The 19,914-nt window shown below is 29.0% G+C and overlaps 2 protein-coding genes across 3 annotated transcripts; both read right to left on the reverse strand.

The window, feature by feature from the left end:
- Positions 1-246: 246 nt before the first annotated feature.
- Positions 247-3,155, reverse strand: LOC111031261 (7SK snRNA methylphosphate capping enzyme-like). Of its 2 annotated transcripts, XM_022311133.1 has the most exons (5): positions 2,968-3,154; positions 2,809-2,900; positions 915-1,329; positions 628-846; positions 247-551 (listed from the first exon to the last, which is right to left on the reverse strand). In XM_022311133.1, the coding sequence occupies exons 3-5, from the start codon at positions 1,266-1,268 to the stop codon at positions 366-368; spliced, it is 759 nt and encodes a 252-aa protein (XP_022166825.1). In that variant the 5' UTR covers positions 1,269-1,329; positions 2,809-2,900; positions 2,968-3,154; the 3' UTR covers positions 247-365. The 2 variants fall into 2 exon arrangements, with proteins under 2 accessions (XP_022166825.1, XP_022166824.1); XM_022311132.1 differs by lacking the exon at positions 2,809-2,900 and having other exon boundaries at positions 2,968-3,155.
- A 1,082-nt stretch (positions 3,156-4,237) lies between these two features.
- On the reverse strand, positions 4,238-15,522 carry LOC111031260 (7SK snRNA methylphosphate capping enzyme-like). Its single transcript, XM_022311131.1, has 7 exons — positions 14,725-15,522; positions 8,062-8,346; positions 7,729-7,986; positions 7,028-7,534; positions 5,271-5,685; positions 4,984-5,202; positions 4,238-4,907 (listed from the first exon to the last, which is right to left on the reverse strand). The coding sequence occupies exons 1-7, from the start codon at positions 14,727-14,729 to the stop codon at positions 4,680-4,682; spliced, it is 1,917 nt and encodes a 638-aa protein (XP_022166823.1). The 5' UTR covers positions 14,730-15,522; the 3' UTR covers positions 4,238-4,679.
- Between the last annotated feature and the right edge of the window lie 4,392 nt (positions 15,523-19,914).

The following is a 19,914-nucleotide window of genomic DNA, read 5'->3' on the forward strand; positions in this document are numbered from 1 at the left end:
CATATAATTTGCAATCAACAATCATAAAATAAAACAAATGGTCTAATTTTACTGATCGTATAGCACTCGTACATTTAAAAATAATATTTTTCTTTTCTTTAAAACCATTTTGACCTCACTGAACGGGTTTATATACATTATGAGATATAAAAAATATTAAATAACAATTTGGCAATACGTAAATGTGGTGCATAATATAATATACACAATTGCTAAATTACAATGCTAAGAACAATAACATACATATTTAAGATTATTGGGTTTTATTTGTTTGAACCATTATCAATTAACACATCTTATTCAACATCTATCTTATTAACACATTAGTTCGTTTATAGTTATCATGAATTAAATCTATATATATTTTAGTCCTCGCTAGTTACTAATATGTTAGGTTTTTGAAACAACTTGAGCGGACGCTGAAATCCTTTAGATGGATTATGAGGCATAGTAAGTGTTTCACAGTTGGCAAAACCCACTTCGTTTAACAGATAGTCTGTGAACATTGGAGGTTTCAGCAGAATGTTTTTGTAATTTCTCCAAATGGTTTCCTAAAATTACATATTAACAAAATCAGTAAATATTCTACTCTTTCATTAACATTATTAATATCATCATTTTATTTACTGTCAATGTTTTTCTTCGACCATAAGATTTCCACGGTTGAGGTTCCACCACGAGTATTCCACCAGGTCGCAACTGTGCAAACATACGTTTAAATGCTCGTTTCAAACCATCATCGCCCCAGTTCAAGTGAAGCCATTTGGTAATGCTTAAACAGAGGATAACGTCAAACTTACACGTTTCCAATGAAAGTAAAAGATCAGATTCTAGTACATAATTTCCCTGAAACATAATGGCTTTGTTATAAACTTAAATTTGTGGAATTACCACACACTTTTTACTTAACAAACCTGCACAAAAGAGACATTGTAGGGAAATCGTCCAGATAGTGTCAAACCTGCTAAATTAATAGGACCATACAGCATAGGTAATGATATAGGAAATGATTCGATTATATCACATTCTGGATCATTACGATCTCTTGAAGAAAAATCTTTAAAATGGTAATTTGAGGACAGGTGTGAGGAAGACTGCGCTGTATCGTTAATGTAATACTGTACATTTTTTCGTGCAATATTTATCAGTTTACGGTCAATATCCATTCCTACTACTGACTTTGCACCAAAATCTCTGGCAACACTGAAAGTAACATGACCAATATTACAGCCAATGTCCAACACGTCCTTGCCATAAAATAAATCCATACGTTCAGCTAAGACTTTGAGTCTATTGTCTTCATCATCTGGATTACGATAACCGTAATATCTACAAAAAAATATATATTTAGTTTTAAAATAATAAGATTGGTTAATTATATGTACACAACTTAAATTTAAATAAATAAGTATGTACAATAAAATAATGTTTTTATAAAAATATTTATTTCGAAAAATTCATTCAAATTTAAGTTCAAATCATATTAAAAAAGTTAAATATTTATCTGAAATAATGTACTCATTTAAAATAGAGTATACTCATGCACACATTTGGGCATTCTTATCCTAAATAGAGCATATTAAAATTAGACTTTTTAAATTTTTTAATCACAAAATAATTTGCAAATGTTCTAGAATGGTCAATTTTGTTAAAATTTTAACTTTATATAATATTAATTTGCATAATTAAATGAAAAATAATAAGTTTTTTACAAGGCTCAGCGATTTTCTTATGGCCCGACAATTACTTTATTTTTGTTGGATCAATAATTAACATAAATGTATATATTTACCATGTTAATATTTAATAGAGGATGTTACTTAACTCAAACTATAATAAAAACTTTATTCTAAGTCCCTCACAAATTGTAACAGTTTGGATCTCAATCTTATAAATGTATGAGAAATGTTGTGTTCAGAAGAATCAATTTTTTAATGTTAGTTCTTCTATTGGAGTGAATTTAACAGCTGACAAACATAAAGGTGTAAGCATTATCTGTGTTTATTTATCGGTTATTTTTAAGATATTTCAATTTTTAAGCATGTAGATATGTTACTATTTCAAAATGGTTAGAACTCAATTTAAAATTGAAATATCTATTGTAAAAACCAAAGTTTTTGGTAGGATTTAAAGAAGATAATTCGGGGGACTTAAACTTATTTTCTAAATCCACATTACAGAATTTGATTAATCAAGAAAATTTGAATTAAAATCAGTCATTATTGCACAAAAAAATAGCCTTACAAATCCTCCAAGCTAATAATCAAATTTACTACTAAAGTATGAACACAAATTTGAAATGTAGTACATATGTAACATGGAGACAACAAATGAGGGTATAGTGTCTTCTTAACATAATATAAATATGACTTGATGTCTAACATCTATACTATATATGCACAGTAAAAATGGTTGTGTTAAGATTTTTGTAATAATTAATGTTAAGTAGTACCTAAATAATCGATAGTAAAAATAAAAATGTATTAGGAGGAAATACCCTGAACACTAGTTTATATAAAATTAACTAAGATTATTTTTACAAAAATGAAAAATAGTTAAGGTTTTAGAACAACACACATTTTTTGAATGAAATAATGGTGATAATTATCAATGTCTTCTAAGTTGTTCAAATTAGAAAATTTGTATTTATTCAGAGTACAATAATTGAACCAAAATATATATCTTTGACTCTCATCAATTATTATAAATACAATTAAACCAGTCAGAAATATTTCATAATAATAAAATAGCCTATTTAATGTTATAGCAATTAACATAATATTAGTTTATCTAAAATCTAGATCATACCCAGCAATTTATTGAAAGATCCTCGATGGTCCTTTGATCCATTTTAAGTGATTTAAAGAGATTTTTTAGTTTGGACATTGCTTATCGTTTAACTACGTTAAAATACATGGTGATATAGGGTATATCATATTTGGATTAGGCAATAACATTTAATCTTACCTGCAATAATTTCCATATTGATATATTGCATTTTTTTCTTTACACTTTAGTTTAGGCATTACAACCGGACTTAGTAGAACATGTGGGAATGACAGCTGGTGAGTTTAGAGCACAAACTATGATCTTAGTTTGCGGTTTGGGTAATGCCGGTCACTATAACATCATAATACTATCATAGGTATCTAATGAAATCGAATAAAATTTGAATGCAAAATTTTAGATTTTCCCGATGATTGATAAGTGTTGTTATCAAACCCTTGTCTCTAAATGATACACCAAATTTTTCCCACCAAAAGTTTGTTATCAATTTGTTATCGCTTTATCAAACATTTATCAAAATTGAAAATAATGTAAATAAAGCAATAAATACGTTTTTGCGAAGAGACATTCGTGAGAACAGAGGGATCAAGAAAGCAAGAACAACGGTTTACTAAAAATCGTTTTAGCGATAATTTCAATGTGACTGTGACAATATTTCGGATCTAGATCATATCAACAACTTACTGCTAACATTCGATTTATCGCTGTTTCTCAGCCTTCAGCATTAGTGAAGTGATGAATGCTTTAAATCTACCTGGTATTTTTGGTAATTGGGTTTAACGTCCAAAAAATACCCTTGAAAATACATATTTATATTGGTGATGAACAAATTTCATAACATGCTGTATCAGTCAACGCTAAAGAGTCGGAAAACTGTTTGCATCCATTACCGTCTCAAAGTCAAGCCTAAGGTAAATAATTTTTAACATTTCATAATTCACTTTTGTTATTCTAAATATTAGTGAATATTTCTGTACTAACTACAAATTATTTTGTTTATAAACTGTCTGATTTTTAGAAATCCACATTTTGTCATATACTTTTGCAGTTGTGTGTGACTTTTAACCAATTTATTCAATTTAAGAATTTATATATATGAAAAGAGTATTTTCTTATATTTCTAAATTGAAGTTCATATAGTATGTTTGATTAAAATAAATAGTAATTATTTAAATTAACTTAGTATTGTTCATATATTTTTTCATAAAAATTAAAGCAGAATGTTGTAACATTAAATGTTTCTTCTAGACTTCTAATATAGACACTTTTAAACTGTAATAAATACAATTAAAACATTATTTACTTTTAAGTTAGTTAAATATTTTGTATTTCTTGTCTGTACATTATCTCAATAAAATAAATACAAAACAAAATATGTTTCAAGGAACATGTACGTTCAGTATGACAATATTATGAACCAGAATATATTGGAAACACATGAATAAATTGATGATGGTTGTTCAACATTTATTATTATGTCATGATATGAATTCAAAGAGTTGGTTCTTACATCAAGTCGGATTAATATATTTAAGAATGAAGATCATCCCAATAAACACATATGAGTAGAAGCAATTAGCAGTGTGTTATTTCTGTCATTTTTATGAGTAAGTGAAGCATAACCAAATACTTTTATACAAAAAAGAAAAAGAAATAAATAAAATAAAGCATAAGCAATACATTTTCAACAATAAAAAAATATTTATTCATCTCACAAATTGTACAATGAATAGAATTTATATTACGAGAAACAAAATATTAAATAACAATTTGGTAATAAGTCAATACATGTGGTCCAGTTACTAAATTACAGTGCTAAGAACAATAACATTTAAGACTTTAATTGCCTTAAACAAATTCAGTTAGTATTTAGTATTTTATCAATACCATGTTTATGATTTTTGGGTTTCATTTGGATGAACTATCGTACACTTTGGTTTGTTTCTAGTTACTAATATGTTAGACTTTCTATACAACTTGAGCGGACGCTGAAATCCTTTAGATGGATTATGAGGCATAGTAAGTGTTTCACAGTTGGCAAAACCCACTTCGTTTAACAGATAGTCTGTGAACATAGGAGGTTTCAGCAGAATGTTTTTGTAATTTCTCCAAATGGTTTCCTAAAATTACATATTAACAAAATCAGTAAATATTCTACTCTTTCATTAACATTATTAATATCATCATATTATTTACAGTCAATGTTTTTCTTCGACCATAAGATTTCCACGGTTGAGGTTCCACCACGAGTATTCCACCAGGTCGCAACTGTGCAAACATACGTTTAAATGCTCGTTTCAAACCATCATCGCCCCAGTTCAAGTGAAGCCATTTGGTAATGCTTAAACAGAGGATAACGTCAAACTTACACGTTTCCAATGAAAGTAAAAGATCAGATTCTAGTACATAATTTCCCTGAAACATAATGGCTTTGTTATAAACTTAAATTTGTGGAATTACCACACACTTTTTACTTAACAAACCTGCACAAAAGAGACATTGTAGGGAAATCGTCCAGATAGTGTCAAACCTGCTAAATTAATAGGACCATACAGCATAGGTAATGATATAGGAAATGATTCGATTATATCACATTCTGGATCATTACGATCTCTTGAAGAAAAATCTTTAAAATGGTAATTTGAGGACAGGTGTGAGGAAGACTGCGCTGTATCGTTAATGTAATACTGTACATTTTTTCGTGCAATATTTATCAGTTTACGGTCAATATCCATTCCTACTACTGACTTTGCACCAAAATCTCTGGCAACACTGAAAGTAACATGACCAATATTACAGCCAATGTCCAACACGTCCTTACCATAAAATAAATCCATACGTTCAGCTAAGACTTTGAGTCTATTGTCTTCATCATCTGGATTACGATAACCGTAATATCTATAACAAAAAAATATTTGGTTTTACAATAATAAGTTTGGCAAATATATACCCAATAGAAATGTAAATAAGTATTTATTTGCATTAAAATATTTTTTTTATAAATATCTATGTCACATATCTGTTTAATAATTCATTCAAATTTAAATCCAAGGTTGAGCTAATACAAATTATTTCAAAAGTTTACATAGTTTTTTGAAATAATATTTATGTAGATCAATAATATTAAAGTAAAGCAGTAGGTCATTACATCTTTATCATGATTCATGATCATTTCGGCACATACATTCAGATTAAATAATGTTATTACTTAGTAAGAATTCAATAGTAGTATTTTAATTGATTTTATAATTTAATTTGCTATTTACCGTTATTTCTGTTTAAGTTACAGTGTACCTTTTAATTGAACATAATATTTTTTACTTCCATAATGTATCAACCAATAATAATCATTAGATAAATCTTAAATAACATGGAACATTAATTTATACAACCTAATATGCGCAATTGAGTATTTTGTTAATGCCCAAAACAATGCTCAATAAGGTAAAATATTACATACATTTTTTGAGAGTACTTATGTCGCAATGGTAAAAAATTTAAATTTTTCGTTATGAGGTTAATAGTCACTCTTTGTTTCACTCAGAATTAATGAAGTATTTAATTTTGAATTGCTGTAAAATTATATAACATGTTAACATGTATAGTAAAAATTGTTGTCTTAAGATTTAGAGATTTTTGTGATAACTAATGTTAAGCAATAATGATCCAAAATTAAAATAAATATGTATTGGAGGGAACTAAACTATACACTAGTTTGTATAAAATTCACTAAGATAATTAGAAAAGAGTGAAGAAAAAATGTAAGAACAAATAATTTTTAAATTAAATAATACTGTGATGTGATGATCAATGTAAGTCTTATATTATGTTGTTCTAATTAAAAAAGTTGTATTTATTCAAAGAGTATAATAATTAAACCAAAATAAATTCATAACCCTTACAAATTATAATAACTACAATTATTATTATACGAGTCAAAAATAATTCATAATTACATATAATAGTATATTTTATGTTTTAGCAATTATCATAATATAATTGCATATTTTTACTAAACAATGTGTAGAACAGTTCTGTTCTCATGAAACAAAAAAAAAAGTTTATGTAGAATCTAGATCATACCCTGCTATTTATTGAAGGGTACGGTCCTTTACTCCTTTGATCCATTCAAAGTGTTTAAAGAGTGTTTCCGATTGGACATCTCTTTTCTAACTACGTTAAAATACATGGTGATATAGGGTAAATCATTTTCTGATTTTCCAAAAACATTTAATCTTACCTCGTATAATTTCCATATTTAAACAATGCATTTTTTTCTTTGAACTTTTTATTAACCTTTTGTTTTGGTTTAGCTGTCGTAACAACGACCTGCTGATGTACACTGTGTTTCTCCGAAAATGAGGGCTGCATAACAACCGAACTTACTACACATCTTTCGGGCTTTATTTTTTCGCGCTGCTCTTGTTTTTCCTTACCGTCTTCAACTTTTTTTTCAGGTGATGGCGGCAGTGTTTTGAATGGCTCGAGTATCTTTTCAACAACCACTTCAACAGGAGCTTTTGAAATTAGAATATTACATTCATCTAATGACTGAACTAGAACTTCCTGCACTAATACATCTATGATAGTTTCTAAAACTTCAATTATTTCAAATGGTACTTTGTTGTTCTCAAACTGGGACATACAGGTTTCAGGCAACTCAGTTTTGAACTTTTTTTTAGGTGGCGAAGAAATAATATCTTCTTCTACCTGTCTTTTCATTTCATTATTACAATCTGATTTAAAACTAAACAAAAAAAAATTAAAAAATGACTATTAATAAATAATAATTGGGATGATACAGGATTACATAATATTGCTAAAATTAATTTTAAGTAGTAATATTTTATAAAATATGAAAAACTATTTGTTTTTAAAATAATTTGTGACATTATTATAAACCTCAACTCATTATAATTTAATTTTATAACTTTAACTTACTCTTTTTCTGGGGTGTTCTCAGTAATTAAACCAGAATCAGATAAAGATTTTAACAACGGTATTTTAGATTTACATTTTTGAGGGGTTTTCGGTTTTAATGAATCTATGCCAGAACATGCAATTGCTTTGGCTTCATTACACATACTAAGTTCCAATGGATCAGATAAATTTCGAGGAATAATAACATTCACTTGATCTTTTTTTATGTTCACTGTATTTGAGTGTAAGGGAGAAGATTTTGGAGTTTTATTCATTGCCCTAAAATTTAAAAATAATACATTAGCATAATTTAAAATAAACAACAATATAAAATATATATTTATTTTAATTTACTTATTAATATCTTCATTCTGGAGACTATTTAAATTGAGAGGATCAGACATGCTACCACCAAGCAAAAACTTTTTAGGTGGTATTATATTTTGACATTCTTTTTTTTTTTTCTTTGGCGATGAGCTTATCAGAATTGATGTGCTGACACATCGTTTTCTTGTTGGGTGTAGATTAGTTTTATCATCACAATACTGCAAATTTGTACAAACTGTATTCATATCTTGATTGTCAAGCGGGTTTTCAATTGTTTCATTCTCAACTTCAGTTTTAGTCGCCATTATAAGTCTTAAATCAAAAAATAATTTTACTGTTAAAAAAAGAATATGTTATTAATTATTAAGTATTTTAATCAAATAAAAAATTTAAAAAAAATTACTATGTATATTACAAAATTGAAAACGGATAGGCATGGCTTTTTTACATGGCAATAACAATACATCAACTTTAACATTAACATATAATTTATGATATGTAAATGTGTCAGTTTTATAATATACAACTATTTAATGTTTTTTTTTCTACACTTCATTAATTAATATTATTGTCTTGGTAAAAGAAAAGACACTCTACAATTCAAAGGTATTCTAACTGTATGATGAGGCTCCAGGGGTGACACAAGTGTTGAGCTTAAGAAACCACAGACCCAAAGAGGAAAAAAAATAAGAAAATAATGATATCCATAATATTGTTAAGATAAATAAATTGTTAAATATGAAAATTATCTACTTTTGTTTTAAAATATTTGGGAGTTGTTATGATCTTGTGAAGAGACAAGAGCCATAGGATAAGAAAATGTAATATTTCTACTATGATTTGTTCTATTTTCAAAAATGTAAAAGCATTAAATATAAAAATTACTATTCTTTGTAGAATACATTATAATTATTTTGTAATTGTAAGGGTAATTGTATTGAATGGTTTACTACTTATGTGCTCAACGTTTTTGATATGGCAACACCATTATCATACTAATAAACCATTTTGCTATGGGTGACTCACTAAAAAAAAATATAATCCTAGTTGTTATTGTTTTTACTATATAATTACATTTTTAAATCTTGGAAGTTGCTTGTTAATTGAAATTCATCAAAAACATTTAAGAACTCATTGATTAAGAAACATTGTTATAGACCAGCGGTTCCCAACCCATGGGCCGCGGCCCACTTGTGGGCCTCGAGCAGTGTGGTACTGGACCGTGCACCATATAAATATATAATATTTAATATTATATATATATTTTAAATAATATTATTACATATTTTTAGTATATACCTAATAATATTTCTGTTTATAATAATATTTATCAATATTATCTACACTCTGTAATGTCAAATTGGTGTCAAATTATAAATTAACGTTAAATATAGGAATTAACTGAATGTTGAACGTGATTTAATTGTAAAACCATCCAATTTCCATCCCGATATTGACTCTCTCATGAAGGACAAGTAATGTCAAAAATCACATTAAATTGTTTAACTTGTGATTAAGTTTAATAAAGTGTTTTTCATAATAAACAATTGATTTTTTAATTTTTTTTAATTCTAACAACTGAAGTTTGTATATTATATTTACATATTTATGCATATGTATATAGGTGAGCTGTTGGTGGGCCTCAAAGATTTTTTACAAAATTGGTGGTCCACACAGCTAAAAACGTTGGGAACCGCTGGTATAAACTATAGAGTATACTGTATATCATTAATGCAACTGTTTCAAAAGATTTTTAATTATAGAGTACAATCATGACCCACATTCACAAGGGGGAGGTGGGCTGTTGGACCTGGAATTCAGTTGGCAGGCTATTTTAGGGGAAATTAATTTTGTAATTTTTTTAATTTTAATTGAAATACTTACTTAATATTAAATAATATTTTATAGATCCCTCAAAAACATTTATTACAGAGTCCTGAAATTTGATGTGGGGGCCTGAGTATAATTATATAAACGGTTTGTACATGAGTGTAAAATATTCAAATAATACATTTATTTATCTATTATATTTTCATGTTTTCTTATGAAACAGCTTAATCTAGTATTTTTAAGACAAATTATAAATCAATTTTTATTTATTATTTAAAATTAAATTCATAAAACAACTTGTTTTTAATACGTGAAACGTGATTACTGATTACCAGATTTTTGAACTTTGTGCATTTCTTAAGAAGCTACAATAAATAAATGAATTAATATTAAAGAATATAAATTCTGATAAATGAAATGAAATCTATAATAAAATAGGTACAAAAATGTATTTCACAATAGGTATACAACAGTTACAGCAAATGACAAATGTTGTTACGTACTTTATAAATTAAAACCGTTTTGCATGTTTTGTTAAAAATTTAAAAAAAAAATGTTGTCAATGTTCACTAATAAAAAATCTGATTCAAAAATTCAAAAACCTAGATACCATATAGATTTGATGGTTATTTTAAAATGTTAATCATAAAATCCGGACGAATGGTCAATGCTCTGATGTAGGTACATTGGGTGTCCACTGTCCACGAAATTGATTTTGCGCGAAGACTGTTGGCCTATAATTATATTACATAGTATATTTGATGATATTATTATAATTAAAGCAATTTATTTTACTATTAGGCATAGTACTACGGATGGTTATTTTAATTTTTGCCGAAAAAATTGCATTTTGATACAAAAATATCATTGTGTAAATAAAATATTATAAAAATTACAAGTGCAGTGCCCACTATTAATATTTTTAAATTACACAAAAACTAAAACCATTATTCTTATTGACATTCGTATAGAAACAAAACTGATAAAAATCGAAAATTGAATATGCCTATAAATAGCTTAAAACGAGTCGAAATATTTTGAAAATTATACCATGTACCTATAGACGATGACAATATAAAAAATTGATATGAATGTCAAGTATCTACAGTTATTAGTTTTTGTACTGTAATTTTTTTAAATTACACCAAAAATCAAAATCTATTTTATCGAAAACTGACTGCATAAAAATCTCAGTTTTTCTTTAATTTTTGTTTTCGTTTTTCCCGACGATTTTGAAACCTATTGGGAATTTTTTACTCTCGACCTCCTTAAGTCCCAATCAGATTTAATTTCTCCTCAGAAAAGATGCTGAAGTAGAAAATTGAAGAATTTTTACTTGCCCAAAAGGTACCTAATTACAAAAAAAAACACATCGTTATAGACCTAGTCAATACATTTATCGCTCCGTTTAAAATCTAAAATATTAGTAACACACACATATATATATATAGTTATATATATATTACACATATAATTTAAAGTTTATAGCCATATAATTGCATAATACTATAGGTACTAGATAATATGTACTTAGTATATGTTTTATATGTTTTACTTGGGATATGTTTTAGTGCTTATACGTACGTAGGTATGCGTATAATATACGAGTCTGAAGTCACACATTTCGATGAATTGATGTTTTAATTTTTTTTATAAATATCTAAGATATTGACAAAATGATCTTAAACATTTGTATTTATTCTATTCTATTATAGATCGTTAAGATAACATGTTGTTTTACTATTGAACAAAAATTTAATTTAATTTTCATCTTTATCTACTATCGAGTCACTCACGTAATTTTATGTAACTCAGATTCTATATATTTACAAATTAAAAATCGTCGCTTGTTAGTAACTTTTAGTGTATCGTAATTTGTGATCAGTGAACACATTCACTTAAGTGAGAGTAAGACGCAAGTCGTATACCTACCTAGTGTATACACGCAATTCATTCGATGTGCTTCGAACCGCTACACACCACCACTTGGTTTATATTCATAATAGAATAACTAAATTGAATCATGAATAGAAGGTAAATTAAGTTTAAGTCATGTAGCGTTTTTATTACATCAAAAGCATATTTTATTATATTTAATAATACATTTTAACAGTTATTTAAAAAAACGAATTTGAGATCGCTGTTTAATAAAAGCACGATGACGTTTTAACACTTTTAACAGTTATGTTCCTAAATAAACATTTTTATAAATAATTTCGTAACTAGAAACTTCGCAAAAAACCATTAGCAATCTATCCGCACACAATACCACTTTTAAGTATATTTTAATTGTTACGGGTTTTTTTTTTAATAATCAATAAAATTACCTATATAGAAACCCTTTAAAAATGTGAACGTTATACTACTTGTACAGTCGTCCTCGATAATAGAAAAACATTTGTCTTTAACTAATAAAGAGCAATAGCAAAACAAGTTTTCGAATTTTAGATTCTGAGCGTAGTGTGATTAAATAAAAAAGTTGTGTATAAATTCACATTCATTATTAATGAGCGTCTGGAGTTAAAGTTTTCACCACATTTGTCAAAATTTCAAAAAATTGCAATTATTTTGAGTTAGAAATTCATGGCTTCATAGCTTCGATAAAAGAGAAAAGCCAAAAAATAAAAAGGACAATTAAATAAAACAGTTTTATACAATTTGTATTTACTGAATTTATATACCTAAATGCTGTAATTGTATAAATAACTCTTTGATTTTATTGATATAAATAAAGTTAAAAACAATTAAAATGGCTGAATGCCAAAATTACTGGCAAACTGAAACGCAAAGAACTTGGGAGGTTTCTTGGGAGGCTGTGGGCTATGGATTATCTTAAAACATAAATTTTATTCGATTTGGATTATTCAATCAATCAATCTAAATTCTATGATTATTTACAGGAAAGCTGGTAATATTGTATGATGCATATTATTATTCTGTTAAAATCTGTATACATTCAGTACAGCAAATGTGTTAATATAATAATTAATATCAGTTTACAGTAATACTCAATTAATCACAATAATATGTAGGTACTGACTACTAAGTTGTGTAATTAAAAAAAAACATTGACATTGGGTATTAAAATTATAAAAAAAATTTTTGATTGTGATCTCATAACCTTTTTGAGTCTTACTCAATTGGCTACCGATTTGGCTTCATGCCCACATAAAATATTAAACCTAGTATACTGACTATAACAACATACTTTTACATTAGTTTAAATATTTAAGGTACAATTTTCAATTGAAAAAATTAATTAAGGGATTAAAGCAAGCTGTAAGTAGATACCAATTATTGACTATTAAAATAGGTTAGTAATTTTAATTCATATTGTCTTATTACATTAATAATTAAATAAACCATAATAACATACCATCATAGTATCATATATATAATCATATGTATTACTATTCATAATTTGGTAGGTATGAAGTTGAAAGTGTTTAATTGTCAGCGTAAAGACAGTTATTGTCAATAATTTATTAATAAAATATTTTTTACGAATTTCAATGTTAATAGGGTAAAAATTGAGTACTTTTTTACTTTTTACAATATCTTGTAAGATAGGTATGTTTCAAACATGTTTAAAGAGAAAAAATGAAAATATTATGTGCTATACCTATTACGTGGCTAATTATATTATTAGAATAGTACCTATTCATAACACTTAGTACATTCCTAGCACTAAGCGCGTATTAAAATTTAAAAGAAACTATTAATTAATTTTTTGAATTAATTTATTAATTTATTTTTATTAATTGATTAATTGATTTGCTCAACAAACAAAATTACGAAACTGGTGCTTTTTCATCTAATGCGTATATAGTTTCATCAAAATAAAACTGTTTTAAAACCTATTATAAGTTTTACATTTCGGCAATCCTGTCCTCAACAACGCATGTCAAATTTCGTTTAAAACGAATTCTTAGAGCATCAAACACCGAAGCGTTTGTCCACTGCTCGAAGTCACAGGAAGTTAATAATACAACTATATTGATGATCGTCACAATAAAACAATCAATAACATAAGCATATTTAATGCGAACAATTAGATGTCGAAGTAATGAGATCAGATCCGAACGGTAAGCGTTACCTACCACAAATACAACAGAATTATTTATTTAGGTAAAAACGACGACGTCGCAGCCTCCGAACATCGGTATCACCGACCGGAAACTGATATCCGGAAGCATACGTGAGCGGTGGTCGAGGGCCCACGGAGGGAAAAAATCAGATTGAAAGAAAAAAAAGCGCGTGTTCGATCGATTTTTTCTGTCTTAATACATTTTCAAAATGGTCGCCGGATGGCAGGGCGCGGACGAGAAAATCTGTCGAGTTTTTTGTTCGTCGTCGGAGGGGATTAAGGGAATGGAAATAATGCGGCAGCGATGCTTGAAAGTGATCGACGCACAACACCGACCTCCCCGACCACCAGCTGTTGTAGTGAGTACGGCGGCGAAGGAAATAATAATAATAATAATAATAATAATAATAATAAGAGTGGTGACCGGTGAGTACGGTGACGGAGCGTGAAGGTGAAGGTGAACGCCATACAGTGCGACGGGTAATAGTATTCGGTGGTGGTAGTGGGGGGTGCGGTGCAAACAACGGTAGGTTAATCATTTGCCGCGATAAGCGCGGTGGTGGCGGCGACGACTACAATAGTACCGATTCTCGAAGACACAATATTGTTATTGTGTCGGGAGGAAATAAAAAACATAATTTTTTAAACAAAAAATCATGTCAGAGTACGCGATTTCAGCGATCGTATAACAATAATTATAACATGGAATATAACCACAATAATAATATCTATTAACGACAGCGTGATGGAATAGGTAATATTGTTATACTCACAACATGAATGAGGCTGCGTGGTGCGACGTCAGTGGCGGCGGCGACAACGACGATCAGACGGCGGCGGACGCCATTTTTAGCGTACAACAGTGCGTGCGGCGGCGTCGATGTGCAGCGGTGGCGGAAGGAGGGGCACTCGGGTGTGGAGATGAAGAGCGGTGGCGGTGATGAGCGGCGGCGGCAGCGGTGGGTGATTGCGCACGGCGTACGTCGGGACGTGTGAATCGGCGTACCGGCGAGTTCGGCGGCGAAATGTTTAATAACTGGTGGTCGGTACCGAAGAGTACAATGTGTTGTTCGAAGCTTGCCGCAGTGCTGCCACCGCCGGCGCGATCCATTACCGCGTATCAGCTTCGGCTTCCTCTGACCCCCCCGATCGCCGTAGACTCATAGCGTTTTACGATGTTTTTTTTATTGTTTCTGGTTATTTTTTATCCTACGCCTGACAGGCGATACGTGTTTGTGCGACCGCTTGCAACCAGCAGTAAGCACCGACACACCGTAGGTATGCATATTGCACTGCACGCGGCTGGCGGTGCTCTCTATATCCGTCATTGCGGGAAATGCTTATTGCTTACGACGACGACGACGATGCACTTGGGCTCACTCGACTTAAGCACTTACCATTTGACAACTCGAGATTTTGACCCGAACCCAAGTGGCATATTGCTTTTATGGTAACGTTCGTTATGTACGCCGTGTCGAATATTACGGACCGACGATAGTCACGAACTCGCGAAAAGCTTACGAAACCTGCGGGTTTCGGGTAAAGGCGTATTTAGATGGGTAATTCGATTACCGGACGGGTGTTCTCTGGCGTTCGATAACAATCAGTAGGTAATAGAATTATTAATTGCGTTCGTGTCGCCGCCGGTGTTGCCGAGTGCACTTACCTTGGAAAACATTCTACGGATTTCTCCTACTCCGCCGTCGTTTTCGCATGTCTACCCACTTGCCAACCGAGACCGTGTATTGTCACGTAGTGGATACATTATACCTATATATAGGCCACTGGCCGACTCGCATAAGTCGCGTTCGTCGTAATGTCGTATGAAACTATGGTTTATTGCGATAAAAATGGCAGTTTATCACCATAATTTTATTACCTAATTATTACGATAGGAATTTCTAAAGCATACAGCGATGAGCCGCCGCCAACGAAAACCGGAAAGTCCATACGACGAATAACGTACAATTTCTATTATACCCACTTGCACGCGTGTCGTAAAACGGCCAAACTTTTATGTTCTATTAAAGTTCACGAGTAACTATTACTGTTGTAATTAATAAAATTATTACTGTACACAAATCGTAATGCGTTTGCGATACCAATACCTTTTTTATTGACTTGCTTTTATGTCATAGCTGGATACTTATTATTGTTTTATCAAGTATTTCATACCTGCCTACCTATGTAGGTGTGATTGTTTCTTATTAGTTGTTACTCATTCCCCGGTTGTTGCGATAGCGCACAACGTGAACATAATAATATTATATTATAATGTACGCACAAACAACTATTAATAAATCGATGCATAATATTATAATTTATTGTGTTGTTGGATCATTTTGTATGAACTCGAAAACGTTCACGCCGCCATAACGTCTGAACGTCAAACAATAAAATGACTATAGTGCCCAACAGTTATAACATGATTATAATATTACAATATGCATATCGTGTATGACGTATGTGTATTATATTCAATTTTGTCGGTCTGACTTGCCAACGTTCCCGGCACGACCATAATATTATTTACAATGGGCCCCCGTTCGGCCATAAATTCGTTAAATATTTACAATATTCTTCAGTCGTTGGACCCCTATATGCGTAATAAAATATAACTCGGGGCGAACCGCGATCGCGTTCCGCAGATGCGCCGGGTGCACTAATATTATAGTGAATGCTCCGAATGCAGACGTATCTACATCAGGAGGAAAATAATATAAGTGCCTAATATCAATTGGAGCCGTTTCCGCGTACCACTTACTATTATTGCTGTACTTGTTAAAGAATTTTCAAACATGATTTCATGTTGTACATTTGAATGGACATATGAGTGTAGGTACCTTTAAGACTTTTTTTTGTAGTATTATAGATTATAGAAGTCCTTGGTCCCCGGAGTCACAGTAATTAAATCAGAAACAGGCTTCAGTTTTAAACTTGGAATTGGACTCAATATTTTTCTAAATAATCAAAAAAGATATGAAAAGATAAACCAAAAAAAAAAATCACATACAAACGGAAATATTTACGTACCTAACAATATTTTGGGTTATTTTTGAGATTTTTATTGACATTTGATGTTTTAGACTTTTTTCATGTATGTTGATATTTTTATTTTTATTTCAAGTCAAACAATTTGGAAATAAAACATAAGGATCCACATCAGTTTTTCCTGTGGTAATTTAAAAACATCTAAAATTTGTAGTGACGACATTTTTCTAAAAGCGGTTGCAATTAAAATGTTGTTGACATTGTATATTCGCATTTAAAAAATATTAATCGTATAAGAACACGAAAGATTCCACTATTGTTTAAATTATCATTTTTATTTTTTAATACACTCAAAGACATTTTTCAAATATTTAGACTAATTTGAAGTTCAAATTTTATCAATTTTGATCTATAAACAAAAATAACCATATTCACACTGTACGTCGGTATTTTGGATATCGGCTTACAAGCTATAGTTACCATAACAATTAACAATAATATTATATGGTATGATACTATTAATTATAATAATTAATCAGATATACCTAATATAGGTGTGTGGTGTTTGTGTCAAAAATTATTTTAATTTACAGTATTAGTAACTGAAAAATAAATAAGTTATTTACTAAAATAAATAAAATACATAAAATGTCGTTATATACTGATGGCACCTATTAACTCCTCAAAATTGTATTTCTTATGCAGTATACACACATTCAATAGTATATCAATGAATTAAAATTTAACGCATCCATTACAGTGACTTACTCAATTAAAAGGTGCACTCAAAACTTTAAAAAAATTCGCTCTGTGCGACTGTGTCTCATTATTTGTGAATTTTTTTTATTACATTTTTGTCATAAAAAAAGAAAACAATTAATACGAATACAAATCACGAAATGGTTTATTGTCTTGCAGTTTAAATTGTATACCTATTATTGTATGATATGATATTATAATATATTATAATATTTTATTACATTTGAGATTTCGAGCCATGGCATATCTATTGATTTTACAATAATTATTTTTATTGATAACTTAGATTTCATTAATGAAGATTACCCACATACGCATCTAACTTTCACAAAAAAATTAATTAACTCATGAAAGTAACAATAATTTTTTATGAACGTTTGAATTTAAAATGTTTACGATTTCGATATTCTGAGATAAATTAACGAATTCCCATTAATTGTTGATATTTTATTGAAACCAAATTGTATCCGGTTTTCAAAACTGAATAACTGTAAACACTTGACATTTTCACCAAAAGTTTCCATGTTGAAAATATTTTGTCTTTCTTTTGCTTCTTATAGCTGCAATGAGAATTTTTTGAATTTTTTAAAAAATTATTGTTATTGTCTTTTAAATCTTTTTACTTCGTAAAAAACGTTGAAAATTTAATGCAAGTTTCCTCATAAGTTATTTTGATGGCCGTTCAAAAATATTAAAGGTATATGGGTAGACATAACTTTTTGTATAAGCATTTAAAATTCAAATTTTGAAAAAAATTCATCAATAATTCCAAAAATTAAAAAAAATATTTTTCAATTAGAAATTCATAAAAAATTGTTTTCATATTAGCTATATCTTACAATATAAATTTTAATAGAAGATTGCCCACAAGTTTTTCTACTTTTAACATACCTAACATGTGCCCATAACTAAAATGTAATGGACCAATCATGGGGCACCAATGACGGTTTCAGGGTTGCTCAAATAATCGCACTAAACATTTAATGAATCAATAGTAAGCTAAATTTGCTCAGCTATAATAATCCCTTAAATGACATGATTTTGTGGGTCATGACTGTCCATTGCATTTCACTATTTTAGTGAACCATTTAATTAATAAGTTGCGCAACCCATGTTTATAGGACCATTATCTCACTATTGATTTATTAAATGTGTGGTTATACGTTTATGCAATCCGCAGGCAATTGTTTATTTTTAAACATAATTTTAAATACATAGGTTTTATTACACTATTTAAGGGGCCTGTGGGAAAACAAACTTATTTATTTCATTTGAGAACTACTTTTCATCTTAGTTAATTAATAAATTAATACATTTTATTCTTTTTGAAAATGTTGTGATATCAAAATTGAAATTCGATCGAGTATTTTTTTAATTATTGAATTTTGTGTATTTACTACTTTTAGGAATTAAGATAGATAATATCCATGTTAAAAGATTTGAGAGTTGGGAGGCTATAAAAATATTATAGTAATTGTTGATATTAATTTTTTGACCCTTAATAATTTATAAAAATTGAACGAATTTGAGAATATTTTAAGAAAAATTGTAACAAAAAAAAAATTGTAGACATTTATTATAATTTTAATTTACGAACAGTTGAAATGCTTATATGCTGCAATGTTTATAACCACACGAATACTTATAAAAATTCCATTTGTCTTTCCATTTGTAGGTAATTTTTTTAACTAATTAATGTTCTTGATGGACGATGGTTGAAAAGTTGGAACAGGTGACATTTTATAAATATTTTATTTGTTAATTAAATGTTTGCACCTTACTGTATATTTTGGTTTTCAGTTTATTAAATTGAATAATAATTATTGTAAAATATATAAAATAAATACTAGGTAGTTACTACTAATATATTATATGACGTATATTTAATTAAAATATGCAGGGTATTTATTATGTTTCAAAACGTTTGAACCGTTTATTTGCACAAATGTACGTACCTAGCTACTATATTTTATCCAACGCGTAATAATATATGTTTTTTAAAAACTTTTTGAAGCACTGTATTATTATTTACTAATTTCTTTTTAGTATACGATAGTTCATAATAAATCAGTATCCAATTTCGATAGTTGATATATAAATATATATAATGTCATAATGATACATTCTATATTACCATGTATTTATTTACGATAAGTATATTATACACGTGTATATGAATCACAAATTCACTTCCTATTATAATAAGTACTTTT

The sequence above is a fragment of the Myzus persicae genome, unplaced genomic scaffold (genome assembly GCF_001856785.1).
Source record: "Myzus persicae strain clone G006 unplaced genomic scaffold, MPER_G0061.0, whole genome shotgun sequence".
NCBI lineage: Eukaryota > Metazoa > Arthropoda > Insecta > Hemiptera > Aphididae > Myzus > Myzus persicae.